The 22,815-nt window shown below is 36.3% G+C and overlaps 1 protein-coding gene across 36 annotated transcripts in view; it reads right to left on the bottom strand.

Moving 5' to 3' along the window:
* Nucleotides 1–6,368: 6,368 nt before the first annotated feature.
* LOC127854261 (zinc finger protein 37-like) overlaps nucleotides 6,369–22,815 on the bottom strand; it is a 28,990-nt gene continuing 12,543 nt past the window's right edge. For 3 of the 36 annotated variants that reach the window (XM_052389324.1, XM_052389325.1, XM_052389291.1), the window contains exons 4-6: nucleotides 20,818–21,300; nucleotides 10,377–11,436; nucleotides 9,484–10,318 (exon numbers count right to left, since the gene is read on the bottom strand). In XM_052389324.1, the coding sequence (XP_052245284.1) occupies nucleotides 11,114–11,436; nucleotides 20,818–21,300 (806 nt within the window). In that variant the 3' untranslated portion in view covers nucleotides 9,484–10,318; nucleotides 10,377–11,113. Of the gene's footprint in view, nucleotides 6,879–9,483; nucleotides 11,437–15,825; nucleotides 16,185–20,817; nucleotides 21,301–22,815 lie in introns of those variants that run through there. The other 33 variants (XM_052389305.1, XM_052389302.1, XM_052389293.1 and 30 more) reach the window with 33 other exon arrangements.

The raw sequence follows: 22,815 nt of genomic DNA, 5'->3' as shown, positions 1-22,815 counted from the left end.
ATGAAAACTACTTGAATTAGAGAGCAAACAACATGCTCGATGTTTAAAACGCACTAAGTGACCCCGTGACCTAGTTTTTAACCCGGCATGACCCATATTCGAACTTGACTTAGACATCATCTAGATACAACATGTGACCAAGTTTGGTGAAGATCGGATAAAAACTACTTGAATTAGAGAGCGGACACTTAGTACGGACCGACAGACCGACCGACAAGCTCACTCCTATATACCCCCCTAAACTTCGTTTGTTGGGGTATAATTAATGTGCAATGGAATGTAATAAAACAGTTAATGAAACCAGAGTTGATCATGATATAATAGGACAATACATCATAATAGTGTCAGTTTAATAACCAAAATATCAAGAGGGCAGCTGTATCCCCCTTCAGAGGGCAGCTGTATCCCCCTTCAGAGGGCAGCTGTATCCCCCTTCGGAGGGCAGCTGTATCCCCCTTCAGACCTTCCAAGTGTAACTAAGAGCAGCTGTATCCCCCTTCAGACCTTCCAAGTGTAACTGCCACATGCCTACTGCGCATTTTCCCAATATAATCAACAATGTGTCTTTTAAGGCAAGTTTCATGAAAATATATATAGGGGACATTATATATAAATGGACATAAAAAACATTCGATTTTAAAACATGACCTTAACTTTGACACATTTGGATTAGAAGATGGGAATAGAGCTGTCAAGTATGGAAATAAAGAATTTGAAGTTGAAATATAGATTGAAGTGATATCTTTATGTAACCGATTTTCTGTTTATAAAAAACAAGATGTGTTTGTGAAACACAATGTCCCCCTATATGACGTTTGACCTTGAAGGATGGTCTTGACCTTGACCCTTTACCACGATGAGATACACATGCATGCCAAATATCAAGTTGCTATCTTCAATATTGCAAAAGTATTCATAAAATAAGCGATTTGGGCCACATATATTTGACCTCTGACCTTGAAGGATGACCTTGGCCTTTCACCACTCAAAATGTGCAGCTTCATGAGATACACATGCATGCCAAATATGAAGTTGCTATCTTCAATATAGCAAAAGTTATTGCAAAATGTTAAAGTTGGCACAAACCAACAGACCAACCAACCAACAGACAGGGCAAAAAAATATGTCCCCCACTACTATAGTGGGGGACATAATAAGTAAATTGATCCAAAAATGCCTTGCTTCAGTCACTGAAGTTGAGTGGTATGTGTCATATTTCGAAAAAGGTAAAAACCAGCCCTGACCTTTGACCACACAAGCTCTTGATGTGGAGCTACCGATAAAGGTATTCCACGTGGCATAAGGTCTCTTCATTTTAGTTATTTTAATATTGCATGAAGCAGTTCCAGTTCCAGTCAATGTAGTTTCCAATAGGTGGCTCTGTAAGAGAGCGTAATACTCGTGGCCGAGTAACTCTGTTCAGTCATTCAGCGTTGGGATTGACTGATTGATACATATGTTAATTTGCACTGGGTAAACTTGCATATGAAAATGACCACGCGGTTCGGCAAAGAGTGTGCTTCTCAGGAAAACATGGACATGAATAGTTCAATTAGGGAACTTTTAGTAGAAGTGCGTGAACAGAAAAGAGAAATAAGTTCTTTAAAAGAAGAAGTTTGGGGGAATTCGCTTTCCATGCGTTCAGAAGTTAAAAAATTGAAGACGGAACATGAACTTAAATGGCCATACGAAAGCAACAAAATTCAGCACGATTTCAAGTCGGAATTGCACGAGAACATTAGCCAGGTGCTTTGGGCACTTGAAAACAGCAAACAAGAGTACGCTTGTCTGAGGGCGGATAGGAGACTGTTCGCCAATATGAGGCAAACCCCGTGGCTAGCGACTCGAGTGACAAATCCAGGATCAACAGAGAGGAGGCGAGAACAGCTAAGAAGAAGGCGAAGTCAACGAAACGTTTCAAGCCTTCCGCTACTGTCACTTCCGGAAGCTTGCCACGTGGCGGAAACACGTTTCCGGTGCAACAGCAGCGCCCAGAACCCATGCAGCAACTGCATACTTTTCGTCCCCATTACTTCAAGGGCAATGCAAGAGACAGAATTGGTCCCTGTTTCGTTTGTGGAGAAACCACCCACCTCAGACCCCACTGCCCCTACACCTGGCGAGTCATTAAAAGATGAGTATTTATCGTTTACTGATAACTTTGCGAACAGTCAGGAAATATTTACTGACGACTATTATGAGTACAAACAAGGCAAGAAAGAAATACTGGTTAAAAGTAGACTGAAAAATCATGTGCAATTTTGGAAAGATATTGGAGCTAACCAATTCATTTTAGACACTATTCAAAATGGTTATAAAATTCCATTCTTTTTTTTACCAGACCATGTACATTGTCGAAACAATCGTTCAGCTTTAAATGAAAATAATTTTGTGACTGAAGCTATAAAAAGATCGCGGTCTTATTGTGAAATGTACGAATGCTCCAAACGTTAATCCGCTGACAGTTTCTAGTAATAATAATGGGAAAAAACGACTTATTTTAGATTAACGAAAGGTTAATCTACAGGTTTGGAAGCAATCAGTAAAGTATGAAGACTTGCGATTAGCATTGATGTATATCCAAAAAGATTGTTGGATGATTAAGTTTGATATAACGTCTGCATATCACTTTGTGGATATTTTTCTGCCACACACAAGATTATTTAGGTTTTGACTGGAAAGATTGTTCCAGTATTCTGGTCTATAACAAATTTTTGGTTCTTCCTTTTGGTTTGTTGTCTGCTTGTTATATCTATAAAAAAATTAATGAGGCCATTAATTGCAAAATGGAGAGGCGAAGGTAAAAAGATCATTATGTTTTTAGATGATGGTTTTGGCACCAGAGAGACATACGATAAAACAGATATTATGTCACGGGAAATTAAATCAGGTTTGTTGTTATCCGGCTTGGTGCCAAAAGTTGATAAATCATGCTGGGAGCCAGTGCAAGAATTACAATGGCTAGGATCGCAGTTAAATACAGCTAATTTTACCGTGTGTATATCGGGGTGTAGAATCCATTAAGTTCTACAGACACTTTCTCAAATTATGACTAGGTGTATAAGCATCGACATACTGAAAGCAAAAACTTGGAACTCTTATATTAAGTTGTCTGAAGAAAGTAAGGTTCAACTTTCGTTTTGGAATGAACATTTACAAATTATAAATGTTAGATCATTGGCAATAAGTCATGGCTGTACTAGAAGTGTATATAGTGATGCTAGCAGCACTGGTTAAGCAGGATATGAGGTCGAAATGCAAAGCGGTGTAGTGCACGACACGTCGCCGTCGGAAGCGGCAAAATCCTTCACGTGGAGAGAATTGTGTGCTGTTTTTAGAGTACTGTTGTCGCTTGAGCATGTATTGGTAAATCAAAGAGTTAAGTGGTTTACTGATAACACAGGTGTATGCAGCATTGTTGCTTTTAAAGGGCTCCATGAAGCCTGAATAACAAGATTTAGCAATTAAAATATTTGGGTATTCTTTAGTTCATTCTATTCATTTGGAAGTTGAACGGAAGGAGTTGATGCTTTTACTCACAGGAGGGAAGCCCATAGTATATATATATATATATATATATATGCTATAATAGAAATTATATTCTATTATAGCATATATATAAAACAAAATTGAAAAAAAAATAAAAAATATGGGCTTCCCTCCTGTGCTTTTACTTACCCATAGGCGTATAATTTTGGTTTATTTGTACCACCAATAATATTTATACCAAGGGTATTATTAAAAATGCAATATTGTGGGGCAAAAGGTGTTTCGATTGTTCCAGAATGGAAGTCGGCTAATTTTTGGCCTAGGATTTGGACAAGTGATGGACATTTTAAGTCGTTTGTAATAGACTGTATGGTTTTTTACCTACAGAAAAAAGTTATTACATACCTTGTAAGAATGGTTCTGGGTTGTTTGGTGTTGAAGATCTTAAATTTCGCATGTTAGCACTTTTGATATCATGTGTGAATCATTAACATTGATATCGTTGCTTAATGTTTGTAAATGTAATGTGTAAATTAACAAACTGTGTCATTTTTAGTGCTGTTGCACATTTATTTTTTAAGAGATACGGAAGTGAAGTTGATGACTTGCCAGAGGTCTTGACGGAGAAGGTATCCTTGCTGCCCGAGTTGCTTAAAGTCACCAAAGCGGAAAAAACCTACCTCAGTTACAAAAGGGGCTTCAATCGATGGACGCAGCGTCGTTGGGGGTATGCTAATGGGCTTTCAAGTGGGGATGCTTTGCCCGCCAAGGCTTTTCAAGTTGCGCTATATTTAGCGTCAATTATACAAACAGCTAGTTGTGCAAGTCCGATTATAAATGCGTTTTACAGTATGATTTATTTGATTATGTATCACCTACTGATTCAAGACTTGTTATTAATATGTTAGAAGCTGCAAAACGGTGTTTAGAGAAACCTGTGAATAAGAAAGAACCAATGACTGTTGATTTACTGCAACAAATGTACACACATATGTATGTTGAAAATGATGTTATGAATCAAAGATTTATTTGTATATGCCTTTTATCATATGCTGGGTTTTTAAGAAGTGCAGAGTTACTAAAGTTGAGAAGGAGTGATGTTCGTATTAACAGTAGTTACTAAAGTGTATTTATTGAATCTAGCAAGACAGATAAGTTCCGTGAAGGGGTATGGGTGCTTATTGCTAGGACAGGCACACAGTTGTGTCCAGTAGTCAATTTACATAAATACCTTACTAATTGGACATATTTTTCTTCGGAATCTGAATGTTACATGTTTCGTCGGTTAAGTTCAACGAAATGTGGACATAGGCTCAGACAGGAAAATAAGTATTTGTCATATAGTACATTTAGAGAATTGTTTTTGATTGCCTTTAAACCGCAGACATAAGCAAATATTGCCTTCATTCTTTGAGAGCTGGTGGCGCAACTGCTGCGGCTAATAATGGCATTCCTGACAGGTTGTTTAAACGTCATGGTAGATGGCTGAGTAAAACAGCTAAGGACGGCTATGTTAAAAGCTCTGTTGATGAGAGGTTAAGGGTTTCTATGTCACTTGGATTATAACCATAAATGCATTTTATAATAAGTCAATTATTATTGGTACTATACTTACAAGCCCGTTCTTTTAATTCAGTCGGTCATACCAATGACTTAAAAAAAAATATGTTCTATTTTTGTTGTTTTTCCCTTTGGGAGCGTAGCTGTAAAGGGAAATATTGTTTTCGTCGTTTGAAAACGTGCAACTCTGTAACTCTGTTCAGTCATTCAGCGTTGGGATTGACTGATTGATACATGTGTTAATTTTTAATTTGTTTTGAAAAGCAGTAAGAGTAACATTAAAAATGTTGTTGTTTAAATGTGTAATCTACATGCTTTTACCCTGGTACGAGCTAATATTTGAAATTTAGGATTATGTTTTTTACAACAGGTCATGCGTTTATTCACATTGAGTATGCATTTGATGTATTCAATTTATACATGTATACCAGTATCATAATAATTATTATTTATCCCACTGTGGGATTTGGTTTCCGGAAGAGATGATAGGCATGGCTGCCTTTATTGTTGCTTACGAGGAGGGTCTCATGCCGGCATACAGTATGTCTGGCGTTGTAGTAGTCTACGTTGATAGGCGTGGCTGCCTTATAAGTTGCCTCACTGTATCAGTCAGTTGGTCATACCAATGACTTACCAAAAAATATGTTGTTGTTTTTTTGTTTTTCCCTATCGGGAGCGTAGTTGTCAAGGAAACAGGAGCTACACATGACACACCATCTCATGGTGGTCCTGTGTGATAAGTTAGTTTGACAAAGGTACAGTCCCAACACGCTCGGACAGACACACATACATTGGACCACTGTGTCTGATATATCAAGTTTTCAGCCAGCAGGCTCGACAAAAAGAACTGGCTCCATCATCAAAACAATAGGTCTCTGAAAAGGATGGTGTTTACAAATGATCTCACATTTCCAGAAGCCTAGATAAATACATAACAATTAAAACGTAAATTAACTCTTTCAGTGCTCGAACCGAATTTTGAAGGCCTTTGCAAACAGTTTGGATCCAGATGAGACGCCACAGAACGTGGCGTCTCATCATGATCCAAACTGTTTGCTTTTCTGATAGTATTCCTTGAAAAAATCCAAGAAAATGCTAATTTTAGAAATTCAGCAGACAACATTTTAGCAGCCGACAAATTTCCCAGCATGCAAAGGGTTAATAGTGTGTAAATATAATGTTCTGACTGAAATATATGCAACTTCTGACTTTGGAACATGCTCAGAATCCAGGGCTGGTACCTCAGAGTCTGACAATGCTCTACATTTTAAAATATTTGGAATGGTGAAAGCACAAGCATTACTTTTGCAGTCAAAAAATAAAATGGTCCTGGTTTATTACAAAACAGAACACACTATTAATACATTCTATTAACATGTTACACTTAAATTACACAAAAAATACATTACAGGTCCAGATCACAAATATGTGCTTGATGAATAGTCTGTTCTGCTGTATAACTGAATATATACAATGGAAACACATACGCCATATTGTATTGGTAGAAAAGTTTCATTTCACCTCAGCTACATCATTGTGTTTTTCCCTAAGATGTCTCTGATAGCAGTAGAGTTGCCTGTATGAGGCCCCACAGTGGCGACATTCAAACTGTGAGCCAGTCATGTGGGACTGCATGTGCTCCTGCAGGCGGCTGGGCTTCAGGAACAGGCGGCCACACACCTCACAGCAGTGGTGCTTCTTGTCATGGAGCCGCTCTATCTTGGCTTGCAGCTGGGGACTGATGGTAGCTGACGGACTCACAGGGATATTGGCTATGCGCCGGGGTTTAGTCTGGGATGGATTCTGACGCTTATTGCCTGATTTTGTTCCTGTGAATAAACATGCCAAATCAAATGGACAAGATGATAATGATGGCCCTTAAATGCAAACCTGAGTAAAAGTGTAACATGTTTAAAAACTTTTATAAACTAAAACATTGTCTGACTCAATTTCAAACTTGCCCTTAAGGGAGTCAAACAAAAAATTATTCATTAAGACTGAATCATAAATGTAAGTCCTAGAGCTGTGTCAATGTTTTCAAAGATTTCACCTGGTGACCTAGTTTTAACCCCACTTGAATCCAATCTTGGCCTAGATATTGTAAATATAAACATTCTGACCAAGTTTCACCAATATTGAGCCAAATTTGTAAAAGTTTAAAGTTGAAGATACACACCACATGACGCCAGACATAGACTGATTTCAATTGCTCACCTTTAACACTTGTGCTAAGGGAGCTTAAAACCATTATTCACAAGATTTCCACGGTCGGGGACATATGACCCCCCCCCCCAGACAGGGCTTTGAACTAATGACCCCAATTTCAATAGTGGCCATCTACTGTCCAAGGCGAATGCACATGTCAATCAGTCAATTTGTTGACGAAATATTGATTGGAAATGATTTTCACACTTATTGTGACAGTGACCTTGACCTAGTGACCCTAATTTAAAAGGAGTCATCTACTTCTAATGGGCATGGAAGGTATCAATCTAATTGGTTGACGAGTTATTGATCAGAAACGATTTTGACACTTATTCAGACAGTGACCTTGACCTTTGACCTCGTGACCCCAATTTATGTAGAGGTTGTCTACAGTCCAAGGCCAATGCACATGGGAAGTATCAAGCCAATCGGTCAATTCGTTTATGAGTTATTTATCGGAAACGATTAGACACATTTGTGACAGTGACCTTGACCTTTGAGCAAATGACCCCAATTTCAATAGGGGTCATCTACTGTCCAAAGCAAATGCACATGCGAAGTATCAAGGCAGTCGGTCAATCCATTGACGAGTTATTGATCAGAAACGATTTTCATGCTTATTGAGACAGTGACCTTGACCTTTGACCTAGTGACCCCAATTTTAATAGGGGTCATCTGCTGTCAAAGGCAATGCACATGTAAAGTACCAAGCCAATCAGTCAATTCATATACTAGTTAATGATCAGAAATGATTTTCACACATATTGTGACAGTAATCTTGACCTTTGACCTAGTGACCACTATTTCAGTAGGGGTCATCTACTTTCGAAGGCCAATGCACATGTGAAGAATCAAGCCAATCGGTCAATTTGTTGAAAAGTTATTGATCGGAAATAATTTTCACACTTATTGTGACAGTGACCTTGACCTTTGACCTAATGACCCCATTTTCAATAGGGGCCATCTACTGTCCAATGCCAATCCGCATGTGAAGTTTCAAGCCAATCGGTCAATCCATTGATGAGTTATTGATCAGAAATGAACTGGCCTACCGACAGATCGACCGACATCCAGCAAAACAATATACCCCTCTTCTTCGAAGGGGGGCATAAATATAAATCATACAAAAGAAACATGGCATATGTACAAATTACTGCAAAAGACTGCCATTAATACCAAATACGAAAATATTGTAACAGAGCCATAGATCTTGAGTTAACAAGCGAATTCATTGAATTGATATCCCCCGCCAATATGCTTCTGGACACAAAAGGGTTATATTTGACTCTCAAAAAAGCATTTTTTCAAGATACAAAGGGCCATAACTCCGTTATTTACAGATGGTGTACAATGCAATTTGGCGTGCACCATCCTCTTATCCATATATATACTCATACCAAGTTTCAATGAAATCCACCAAAGCACTTCCAAGATATGGCTCTGGACGGACGGAAAGACGGAAGGACAGACGGACAACTCCAAAACAATTTCCCTACGCCTATGGAGGGGGATATTAAGAGCTCTCACAAGACAGCACACTATATTCGAGACATATTTAAAGTTGAATATCTGTAGTAATTAAAAAATACCTGTTAGCTTAAAACTAAAATTAATTTATTAGAATTTTATACTTTGTAAGCAATGTCTGCATGAAAACTGTATACACACAAAATCAAAGCTTAATACCAAAACAAAAACAAAAATCCCTATTTTTTCCTATTTTTAGTAACAGTGACCTTGACCCAACTGGTCCCAAATACAGTCCACCATAGGTCGGCTACATACATACACAATTACAGCACAATATCTCCATCCAAACTAAACTGTTTTACCATTTTTAGGAACCAACACTGACCTTGACCATATCTAACTGGCCCCATATGTATACCCATGTTGGGTTTGCATGTCATCTAGAGAAAGAAGTTTTGGCACACACAAGTTTTCCTGAATTTTCTCACAAAAAAGGGACATAATACTGCTCAATTGCAACTCAGAGTTATGGGCCTAGATCACTGACATTGCATGACAATCCCACAGACATCTGAGAAGTTCCAATGGAATATCTGTTCTTATTACAAAGATATATATTTGTTGCACGCAAACTTGAACCTGAATTTGAAATTACGTGCACATCTAAACCTAAACTTATTAGCACAAGAAGGATAATTCTGCTATAGGCAGGTCACAGTATAGGTCTTGGTCAGTAATTGTTTATAAAGACCATAAACACATAATTTAAGATTTATTTCAATATTTTTGGCAGACATGGCAATATAAAGTTGTATACCAGTATGCAAAATTGCCAACTTGTCACAGAATGCACCTGTTTAAAGGCCTGTGTCACATTGATCTGCAAACAATGTATTAAGTTGCTGTTCCAATGAGGGCACAAAAAATAATGAATGCAAGAAACATGGTACCACAAAGAAAAGAGGTCTTCAACATTTTTAATGTTTAAACTATTTTAATTAAAATAATTAATGTGCAATCTCAATTATGCTATGCATTTAAACTACCTTCACATACAATTTCAGAATAAAACCTGTATCTTAACTCAAATAATTGTGCAGAAACTTTTTTTATTTTTAGCAATTGACGTTGACCTTCATCAAACTCAACCAAAATGCAATCCCCACCAAAGTCTATGACAGCAACCTACACACACAATTTCCATGCAAAACTTCTATCCAAATGCAAGTTTTTAAGCGGCAACAGTTGTTTCTATTGTTAGTATCAGTGACCTTTACCTTACCCTGACTGATGCCAAATGCAATCCCAAGCTTGGTCTGTAGGTAAGCTATGCAATCCCAAGCTTGGTCTGTAGGTAAGCTATGCAATCCCAAGCTTGGTCTGTAGGTAAGCTACCTGCACTTACAATTTCTAACACCTGACTGCAAACTTGAGTTACTAAAGGGAAAATGTATTTCTATTCTTTGTAACAGTGACCTGACTGCAAACTTGAGTTACTAAAGGGAAAATGTATTTCTATTCTTTGTAACAGTGACCTGACTGCAAACTTTAGTTACTAAAGGGAAAATGTATTTCTATTCTTTGTAACAGTGACCTGACTGCAAACTTGAGTTACTAAGGGAAAATGTATTTCTATTCTTTGTAACAGTGACCTGACTGCAAACTTGAGTTACCAAGGGGAAAATGTATTTCTATTCTTTGTAACAGTGACCTGACTGCAAACTTGAGTTACTAAGGGGAAAATGTATTTCTATTCTTTGTAACAGTGACCTGACTGCAAACTTGAGTTACTAAGGGGAAAATGTATTTCTATTCTTTGTAACAGTGACCTGACTGCAAACTTGAGTTACTAAGGGGAAAATGTTTTTCTATTCTTTGTAACAGTGACCTGATTGCAAACTTGAGTTACTAAGGGGAAAATGTATTTCTATTCTTTGTAAAAATGACCTTGATCTGAACAGCTTAAAATGCAATACCAAGTTAGGTATCCATTCAGCTAGCCGTGAACAAAATTCAAATGCAATAAAACCTCCATCCAAACTTTAAAAATGGTGACCTTGACCCGAATAGCTCCATAACAATGATAAGCAGGTCTCCATCCAAGCTTGCTATGTCCTAAGTGTCATCAAGATCGGTTAATGCAAATTATTGACCAAAACTACCCATCAGATAGCAGACAACAGTAATTTGGAAAATTGGGGATAATTCAACTGCCAATATACATAAGTGCTTCATGCTTATGTGCTTGTTAAAAAACTTGCTGGCGATTATATGCCAACAAACTGCCTTGGATCTGGCTGGTTATCAAAATTTAATAGTTGATCTAATACAATAATGTTTTATTGAGTTTCCAGCAGTAACATTTGCTAATTCATATTTATGATCAATGTCATAGGCTAATGTCAAATTCTGAGCCATGTTGAACTCGAACATGTTTATTCATGTTGGTCTTGTTTCTGAACTGTATTCCACAATGCTTGCACTGGAATGGCGCCTCGGCAGTATGAGAGCGCATGTGTATCTCCAGCTGATCTTCACGCAGGAACAGTTTGCCACATTTCTCACAGCTGTTCTTATTTGTGTTGTGTAGCCTGTCCAGCTTTGCCTGCAGTGATGCACTCAGACTGGCTGCTGGGGCGATGGGGTGCTCCATGAGTGGCAGGGGCTTGGCCTTGCTCTTGTACCTGTACTTGTAGTCATGGACCCGGCGGCCTGCCAAGTACACACAAAGGCCTCATCAATATAGTCAGGCTTCTCACAGCCTGCTCAAGAGGTACTTCACTAAGGATAGATTCCTGTATTATCCAAGTTAACTATGACTGGACAATGAACTAGTCTTTCCACTGCAGCTGTTTACATAACATGAGAAATGTTCATGGACAACAATAAGCCACAATACAACACTGCCTTTTTTTCCTTTTGTACTGTAATCATTGTCCACATATAATAGGTATATTTGATAAAATTGAGGAATGGTTTATTTAACTAAGTGGACAAAAAATAAGTGCCATCGTCACAAAGATACCCACATCAGTAATTGTTCCAGACAAAAATTTGTTAAAAGTCTAATCTGATTTTTCATACTTCACATTTGACATTTAATTATGACATCGATATTCAAATTATGTTCTGGGAGCAACTCAGGATGCTTGTTACTACTACTGTTATTTTAAGATAATTAATTTGCTCAAGACTATGTTTTGACTTTTGACATTTATTCATGGCGCTTCCCTTAGACCAAGTGATAAGAATATTGCATATGATACGTCATGCTTATTCCTTTTACACAATTATTTGAGAATCCATCCATACTTGACAAACTTATGCTCCAGATAAGCGTAACAAAGTATTTCCGCAATTCAAGTATGGACCTTAATAAAAGGCCTTGGACCTAGGGACTTGCTTTTTTGTGTCAGACACTAAGTTTCACCATGCAGATCACTTTTGTAGGTAAATTGGCCTCTAACTTAAATTATAAACTTGACCTTGAACTTTGGGATTCAGTTCATGCACGCAATTCTATGTCTCTTCACGCTGATGACTTATTCAAAGTCATATGAGAATCTATCCATGCTGAACAATATTATGCTAAAGACAATGTGTTAAGTACAAAGATCCTAATTTTGATCTTTGACCTTGAATTTTGACCTTGACCCTCAGGACTTGGTTCATGTTAATGACACTGTTTTCCCCTCAGATGTTCCCAATATAAACAATATGAATCCAGATGAGACGCCACAGAACATCAGGATCCATACTGTTTGCTATTCTTATAGTATTCTTTGAAAAAAATCGAAGAAAATGCTAATTTTAGAAAACTTAGCAGACAAAATTTTAACAGACGACATATTTCCCAGCATGCAAAGGGTTAAACTCTAATGTTCCTTGTCAGTAAATGCCCACATAGCGCATGTTAATTCACTGTCTGATGTCTGTATGTGGTTTACTTTATAACGAGATGGCAAAAGGTTTAAGGTCACTCAACTGAGACAGTTATACGCATCTTATGTGATATTTGTGCAAAGCATGGGGGTTTCATACTCGCATTTTTCCAGTTTTCCAGTTTGTCCAGTACCATTTTTAAACTAAGATACATGTAAGACATCATAAGAACAAATGTTCCGATTCAGTATCATGCTTATCTAGATTGTTAAGTGTTGGAAAGTGCTCACAACCTTAAGGGAAAATGGTCTCAATTCCTGGTGGTCAAAACAATTTTCAGTCTTGGCTAAGATATCTTTAAAAACATATGCTGAGCAAGTTTCATGAGGAAATAAGACAGCTTGTATTCACATGAATTCACTATGGCCATATAAGGACAACTGCCAATCTTTCTTCAGGCCCCCTGGTGGCAATGATTTAAAACGAACTTGAATGCATATATCATTCATACAAATACTACGAATATCTAAACCTCTACTTTAGCGTTACATGGGAATTTTTTTTCAGTATTCTTTAACAAAAAATCCCAAACCTAAAATTATAGAGAAAATACTTTATTAATACAAATAATGTTTCTCTTTGATAGTAGCTTTTTAGTCAAACAAATAAATAACTTCTGATTTAAAAAAACCTATCAAATTAACAGTCATTATGTTAACTTGTGTATATCAGCTGGTTAAGTGAAGTGGTCAAAATGGCTGCTATAGGCAGGTGGCTGCTTTAGTCTGGTGACCACTATTGAGTTAGATTGTCATCTGTTAGTATCATACTCATTCAAGGAAAGAGCAAAAAAACAATTAAACAAGTGTAAAACAACTTATCATAAATAAGAAAAATGTTTTATAACCTTGATGTGCCAAACCAGAGCTATACATGCTTGATTTAGAATGTTTATTGCTAGACAATGGAAGCCTTTTATCAGCAAGAAAGTATTGAATTATGTTTTCTTGACAGGAACCTACTTTCCTTTGATCATGACGTCAAACTGACAAAAAAATTGTCGATCAAGTTAATGCCTTAACAGTCAACAGATTTTCAAGGATTACCCGCAAATAGCTACTAAATCCAAGATTTGGGCATCAAATTAAATGAAAATAAGCATTTGCTGGTTTCGTAAGACAAAAGTTGCTTAATACAATATCAAAATATAGTGAAAAGCTCAGGGGAATTCAAAGTGGTCGCATAAGACAAAGGTCGCTTAATTCAAGTGGTCACATCCACAAGATTGACTGTATGTTATTACTTAAAAACAATATAATGAACTCAATCTTAAATTTACTAAGTTCCTTAAGAATATTTAGAAGTTTATTCGGCAAAAAAAGAAACTCTTTAAATGAAAGAAACTACAATCTGCTGCATTGCATAAACTGTAAGTTTTGCAGAAAGCTATAAGTAATTATGTGGTTCTTAACCCTTTCAGTGCGGGAACCAAATTTTGAAGGCCTTTGCAAACAGTTTGGATCCAGATGAGACGCCACAGAACGTGGCGTCTCATCAGGATCCAAACTGTTTGCTATTCTGATAGTATTCTTTGAAAAAAATCGAAGAAAATGCTAATTTTAGAAATTCAGCAGACGACATTTTAGCAGAAGACAAATTTCCCAGCATGCAAAGGGTTAAATTAGCATAAAAATGATGTCTCCTCAACATATTATGATTATGGCTGCTAAGCAGGTGGCTGAAATCAGAACTCTGCATATATATCATTAGAATTAAGAGCATCATGATGGCCCTCAGGCCCCCATCTGAGTTCATGGAAACCAATCATTAAATTCTTGACCAGGTGATCTAGTTTTTTTACCACACTTGATCCAGAATCTAAAGTGACCTTCATTTTGTCAAGATCAATATTCTGACCAATTTCTATCAAGACTGAGCAATAAATGTGGCCTCCTGGTCCACAAGGGTAACATTGTATTTCTGAGATCTGACTTTAGGACTGAGCTTTTTACACATATGACCCATATTGGAACTCAGCTTAGATATTGCAAAGATAAACATTAATGAACATTGAGTCAACAATGTAGCCTCTAGATTTATAAAAAGGCTTTTTAAGATTTGACCAGGTCACACATGTAACCCAGATTCAAACTTGTTATAGATATAATCAAAATAAACAGTCTTTCCATGTTTCATCAAGATTACGTAATTAATGTTGCGTCTAGATTGGTTTCTTGGCATTTATAAGATTTAATCTGGTTTCCTTGTTTGTTTTTTATGCATTTGAACCAAATTCAAAATCCGCCTAGATATTGCCAAGATAGACATTCTGACGAGTTTCATCAAGATTGAGTCAAAAATGTCAAAAATGAGTATGAACAAGGGTTTGCTTAGATTTGACCTGATGACCTTATTTTAAGAAGCACATGACCCTGATTTGAGCTCAGCCTAAACAATGAAAAGATAAACATTCTAACCAAGTTTCATCAAGATTGAGTTATATTTTTTTATAGAATGCAACAAGGTTTTTCTAAGATTTGACCTAATGACCTACTTTTTGAATGCACATGACCCAGATTTTGACCCGGCCCCAATATTGTTAAGATAAGCATTCTTACAAATTTTAATCAAGATTGAATCAAGTGACATAGTTTTTTACCTACCATGACCCAGTAAAAATATCATTCTGAACAAATTTCAAGAAGATTGGACAAAAAATTTGGTCTCTACAATTAAAAAGGTTTTACTCTAGCCATATAAGGAAAATAGCACTGCAACCTGGCGGCCATGTTTTTTCATCGAGCTGGATTCACTTTTTAACTCAGCCCAGATCTCAACAGAAAATATATTTTGCCCAAGTAACATGAAATGAGACTTAGAATGTGACATTTAGAGTTTTAACAAGCTTTTTTTTAAATTTACAGTGAGCTCACTTGATCCAGTTTTTTTTAACTCTGCCAATATATTATTAGGGCAATTAATGCAGACTGTTTATATACAGAGTTTAAACAAGGTAAATGTTGATGAGGCAAAACCACCTATCGACAAAAGGCGATCACAAAAGTTCACAGTGTGCATGTTGTGTTCTGGAGAACAAAATACATTTAATAGCTCAGCTTATAAGTTGCAAGCTTCAAACAAGCTTTGCAATACATGCATATTTTAACTTTTCTGGTTTTGATATAATGAAACAAGGAGTATAATTACCATTTATAAGAATGACACTGTCCTTGTATTTAATTGCAAATTATTCATGTAAATATGTTCATACAAAACTTAAAATGGTGAATGGTAAAAAATGGTAAAAAATCACTGATCATCGTGTGTTTTGCAATGTTTGTGCTTTCTAAGACCATTCGCTGTTGCAAATGACTGATCACATGTTGGACAATGGAACTGAGGCCCTGAGTTCGCCCTGTGTTTCCTTGCTACATGGCCGATGTAATCTCCCTTGTCTTTATACAGACGACCACACACTTCACATGAAAACACAGTGTTTTTCAGAAGTTCATGAAGCGTACAAGGGCTCATTCCAGATCCAGGTTTTATGACTTTTGATTGAGGTGTAACCCCTCTGCCTGAAATGATACAGATTGGTTTGACAATTTTTTTTTCTATCTAGCCAATAATTTTAAAAAGCATATTATATCTCTCTTGTGTGAAATAAAGATCTAACCAAGTAATGATTAACATTTTGTCATCAATGGATCTGGAATTAGAGCCAAAATGAATTATATGACTTAAGCTATTGCAAAACTATTACTTGAAACAAGACTATTGCAAAGCAATATATGTCCCCTACCGGTTCCACCCTTGTCAGCTTTTTTTTTACAATAGCAACCAGAATTTTTGACATAGGAACAAAATGAAATGACGTCCATAATGTCCACATTGGCAAAAATCCATGTTTCAAGTTTCATTAAAAAATATGAAGAACTTATCAAGTTATCGCAGGAACCAGAAAAGTTTGACAGACAGACAGACAGACATACTCACAGAGCACAAACCAAAAGTCCCCTCCGGTGAAACCGGTAGAAGACAATAAAAAATATAAATGAAACCTACAAAGGACTCTATTGTTTTCTTTTATATGTGCACACAAGATGGTGTTCGGTAGGAAAAATTGATCGAATTGGTAAAATTTGAATATCTGTTGATCGTTGACAAACTTGACCAACAATTTATCGTCATGTTGGCGTTATAAAATGAAAGCCGCTACTTGTCAAGAAGCCGTAAAACGACACTTTCTCCTCAATAAAATTGGCTTCCTTTGTCTTACTCAACATGCTTAACCAATCGTGTAATGCATACATGTAGCTCCCCCTTTTGAATGATTTACTGAGAACGAAGGTTAACTGTTAAGTGATCTACCCAATGTGTTGATATTGAATATTATTTGCAATTGTAATTACAAGGCATAAGCTACGAAACAATGAATACATTAGTCTCGGCTTTCCGCAAGTAGTTTTGATATACTAACTTCCAGTATATTTCCAAACAAGAGCACCGCATAACGGTTGCCACGCTCGGCTGTGAAAGCTTGTAAGAATTTTTTGTTTTTTTAGGTCACAGTGACCTTGACCTTTGACCTAGTACCCAAAAATGGGTGTGGCGTGTAGAACTCATCAAGGTGCATCTACATAATGAAGTTTCAAAGTTGTAGGTGGAAGCACTTTAATTTTAGAGCCTATGTTAAAGTTTTATATTAGAGGTCACAGTGACCTTGACCTTTGACCTAGTGACCCAAAAATGGGTGTAACTCATCAACGTGCATCTACATATGAAGTTTCAAAGTTGTAGGTGGAAGCACTTTGACTTAAGAGCTATTGTGAAAGTTTTATATTAGAGGTCACAGTGACCTTGACCTTTGACCTAGTGACCCAAAAATGGGTGTGGCGTGTAGAACTCATCAAGGTGCATCTACATATGAAGTTTCAAAGTTGTAGGTGGAAGCACTTTGATTTTTAGAGCCGATGTAGAGGTTTTAGCACGACGCCTACGGCGGACGGCTGACGACAAGCTGGCTATGACAATACCTCGGGTTTTCTCCGAAAACAGCCAAGCTAAAAATGTCGTACGTTTGTTATTATGAAATTCTTAAAACGCATTTATCGTCAAAAACGGCAACAGTGTTTTGTTGGATTATTACTAGTTATAAAATTGCAAGGTAATAATATGTTTAACTACACTAATCTCTGGATTATTGTATATAATATGAATGTTCAACAAGATAGTTGTGTCAAAGAATCGGATTCTTTGACACAACTATCTTGTTCAACCGGTCTATGAATTTGAAACTGACGATGAATTTACTTTAGTTCAGATTCGTTATTTTTTTAAAGACTACTTTATTAAGAGAACACTATTGGTTACTCCCTTTTGTGATCTCTTTATACAAAACTGACTGTATCAGCCTTAATCTGTATATATAAAAAATATGCAAAGTGCATTATTCTAAGTTTTTCCCTTTTTCTTAAAGTAGGAATGGTTATTTCTTAAATTAGAAATGGTCAAGCATTTATTTTTAAACTTCTTGGGGCTGTAAAATATAAAATACATAAGACAGGAGCCTGACAGCACTCTCACAGGTACCTAGGATACAGTTATTGCGTGAATGCCCATCACTACCACTCTGTTTAGGGTGAGATTCCCACTGTCACCAATAATGCCATACGCAATTTTTTCTTTCTCTATAAAGTGCGGATAAAAGGCACTTTCCAAATCAAAGATAATAAATAACAAATTTCCCAAATTCATGTAAAAAAATATGAAAAGATGTGTTTATTTGGTTCCAAAATCACATTTTCATTAAGTACAAAAGTAAAATCGATTAGTTGAGTGTAACCACCATAACGTTGCTTAATTAAATCCGGTTAAATTAAACAGGGCATTTGATCTATCAGGTCATCGCTGGTTTGATTTTTCATTGATTTTGCGATAGTTGTAATTTTTTTACATCGACCGGTACTTATCAGAAATGCATTTCGGTACATAAAATTCATTACTAAGAACAAAGTTATACACACAAAAAATAAACGAGGTCATAAGCCAAATGGATGCATTCTATTTTCAAAGAACAGCCATTACATGTGGATGATAGGTTGTCTGAGTCAGTGTCAAAACAGGCTCTAGAAGTGCAACACAAAGCAACACAGTTTATTGCATAAATGATATTATTCCCATCATGGGTGTCCGCCCCAAATGAGGACTAAAACTGAAACTTTCATCAAAAGGCATGTGAAAGAATATTTATAAGGGTATAAGCAATGAACTAAGCAATTATAAAGACCCATAATTCCCTATTCAAGGATTTCCCAATTAGAATTTTCTCAATTCCCAATTTCAGGTTTTTACCTGTTAATTTTTCCAAACAGGCCCAGAACTGCTACTTTTCCAAATTTTGCCAAAAAAAAGGCTGGCCATGATAGTAATCCTGGTCTTAATTGTCAAGTTATTCAATTGATCCTATTAGATGTTATCAGGTATAATCAGATAGTAGTCAATTGTGGAAATAGTGATTATCATGACCACCTTTTTTACAATTAAACAATTACTACAATTTACAAGATCAACTGGCATCAGTTGTCAATAATTATCATTAAATCATACATTATTTCATTGAAACAAACAATAAATATCAAATAATACTTTTAAATTGTGGTGATCACAGTCGATCTAAGGCAAGAAAACAAGAGGGTCAGCGGCCCAAGGTCGCTCACCTGAGACTCCAGGGAACTGTTCTGCTCTTAGCATTTTTTTAGATGCTTTTGAAACCATTTTGAAACTTGGCCAAAACATCAACTAGAAAGTTAACAAGGTTTACAATAGCCATAAAAAATGCCCAACTCCCTGGCTGAGAAGGCTGAGGTGAGCTTAAAATAACAATAATGGCCCTTAAGCACTCACCTGAGTTCACGGACATAACTAGTTAAAGACTTGACCAGACAACATAACTAGTTAAAGCCTTGACCAGACGACATAACAAGTTAAAGACTTGACCAGACGACATAACTAGTTAAAGACTTGACCAGATGACATAACTAGTTAAAGACTTGACCAGATAACATAACTAGTTAAAGACTTGACCAGATGACATAACTAGTTAAAGACTTGACCAGATGACATAACTAGTTAAAGACTTGACCAGATAACATAACTAGTTAAAGACTTGACCAGATGACATAACTAGTTAAACACTTGACCAGACTACATAACTAGCTAAATACTTGACCAGACAACATAACTAGTTAGAGACTTGACCAGATGACATAACTAGTTAAACACTTGACCAGATGACATAACTAGTTAAAGACTTGACCAGACTACATAACTAGTTAAACACTTGACCAGATGACATAACTAGTTAAACACTTGACCAGATGACATAACTAGTTAAAGACTTGACCAGATGACATAACTAGTTAAAGACTTGACCAGATGACATAACTAGTTAAAGACTTGACCAGATAACATAACTAGTTAAAGACTTGACCAGATGACATAACTAGTTAAACACTTGACCAGACTACATAACTAGCTAAATACTTGACCAGATGACATAACTAGTTAGAGACTTGACCAGATGACATAACTAGTTAAAGACTTGACCAGATGACATAACTAGTTAAAGACTTGACCAGACTACATAACTAGTTAAACACTTGACCAGATGACATAACTAGTTAAACACTTGACCAGATGACATAACTAGTTAAAGACTTGACCAGACTACATAACTAGTTAAACTTTAAAGACTTGACCAGACGATCTAGTTTTGACCACACTTTACCCAGATTCGAACCACGACTTTATATTGTGAATATAACTATGCTGACTTTGATTCATCAAGAAAGAGTCATAAAATGTGGCCCTTGAGTGGTAACAAGTTTGTTTTTTTCAAGATTTGACGTGGTGACCTTGTTTTAAGACGCATCTGACCCATCTGACAAACAAAGGGTAATCACAATTGCTTTGTGCTCAGGAGGGTTAAAATGATCCTGGCACTTTTAGTTGGTTAAATTGTGAACATATTGCAAACAAGCTCAAAACATTGACTGTCATAACCAAGTTCATTCATCAAATCATATCTAAGTCTAAAATATATGAGAAAGATTAGTTAAATTTTAAAAAAAAGTTGTGTTTATTACAGATTGCATGACAGTGGGAACCTAACAAAACTAAATCACATTTGATACTAAGAGAATTGCTTACTTTTATCGGGTGACTTCCCAGGAGTTGTTCCTTGAGCAGATGAGCCCTCGATTCTGACTACCTTGACTTTCGGTGTTTGACCTTCAAAGTAGTTTGGATCTCCAGCCTCATCGTCTGACATTCCTAAGAAATCCTGACCCTCGTCCCCAATGTCCTCATCAAAAGGAACAATGGATGCAGACTCTCCTTGTGTGTCATCAATGTACAAGAATGTTTGTGAGAGTTGAGTGCCTGTGTCAGACCTGGCTGTGCTTGTGCTAGAATTGGGTGCTGGCGAGGGCTGCTGCGAGCTCTGGCTCACAGCAGGTGGCTGAGTGGCTTTAACACTGGGGGTTGATGACTGCACAGGAACAATGATAATTTGGGGTTTGTCTTTTTTTTCTGGTGTTTGTTTTTTGTTGCTTTCAAATGGAGTTTTAAATTTTTTAATAACTGGTATCGCTTTGGAGTCAGACTTTCTTTTCCCATGAGTTTTATCTTGCTCTAAAATGAAACAAATAGATAACATGTAACACTTATGAGAATTTCCTCACAAGTGGTGGACACAGTTTTTTTTCTTATCAAGGTGTTTACCTTAATAGTAGTGATCAAAAACACAGGCCTTAATGGCTTTCTGCCAGATAAGAGCATAAACCCTCTTTTTTAAATGACTTAGTACTAAATAATTTAATGGATATCATAGACCACTATTGAAGTGCCACCATTGAAAAAAACTGTTTTAAGTGCTATTTTTTAAATTCAGCAAGCTATCATAAGAAAAAATATTCAAACATTTCATGAAGAATGGACTATTTTACTAAAGCTATATATAAATATAAAAAGTTGCCTCAATCCCTGGTGGCCATTTTTTTTTCAACAAACCAGAACCATTTGTTGAACTCAGATGAGATATCAAAAGAACATATGGTCCAACCATGTTTCACGAAGATTGGACCATACATGTGACTTCTACAATATTAACAAGGTTTATTATAACCATGTAAGGAAAATTGCCCTGCTCCTTTTTGGCCATGTTCATCAACGAAAAAGAACTAATTTCAAAATTCAGCTGGCATATCATTAAAACAAATCTTCTGAACAAGTTTCATGAAAATTGAACAATTAATGTGACTTATAGAGTGTTAACAAGGTTTTACTATAGCCATATTAATAATTATATAAAACAGAGAAACAACTTCTTTGTTTTTTTAAAAATCTATTCACTCAACGTTTCGGTCAATTTAGACCTTCATCAGGAGTAAACATTTTGTTATTAAATAAAGGAAATGATGTCACAATCACATGACGTCAATTGCAACAACGTCAAAGTGTTACATACTATTTGGCGTTAAAATTAACATATAACCAAAATAATATACAACATCATTATAAAAAGCATACAGTTCATATATGTACAGTGTATATGTTATCTAATTAACTAGATTATTAAAGTAGGATCAGTTATGATACAAAATTACTGGAAAAATGCAGTTTGAATGCGAAAATGTTAAATGAACCAGTAAAAACTACCTTAAAACTAGAAAATTAGAAGAGAACTTTAGAATTCATACCTAGGGGAGCTATAGTTCCTAGGTAATGCATCCAAGTACATTCTTTTAATAGGCGTTTCCAGTTATTTTGTATTTGTTCAATAGGAACAAAAGAAAAATCATCAATGGTATATCCAGCCGAATTCAAATGTTCTGAGACATTAGTTAAACAGTCGGGAAAATGTTTAATGTCAAATTTATGGCTATTCATTCTTTGACTACATTTTTGATTAGTTTGACCAACATACACTGTAACTCCAATATAACGCGGATGACGGGGTCCAAGCCACGCAACCGCGTTATAAACGGACAGCGTTATAAGTTTTGAGCTAATTTATTGCAGGGGGATATAAAAACAGGTAAAGTATAGCCTATAATATAGGTCCTGTGTATTGCCATGCTCTGTTGTCATCCGAAAATACTTGCATATAAACCGAATCGAACGATAACGTAATACATACCGCTTTTC

Source organism: Dreissena polymorpha, chromosome 12, assembly GCF_020536995.1.
Source record: "Dreissena polymorpha isolate Duluth1 chromosome 12, UMN_Dpol_1.0, whole genome shotgun sequence".
Classification (NCBI taxonomy): Eukaryota; Metazoa; Mollusca; class Bivalvia; order Myida; family Dreissenidae; genus Dreissena; species Dreissena polymorpha.
This window is presented reverse-complemented; position numbering and strand designations above follow the sequence as displayed.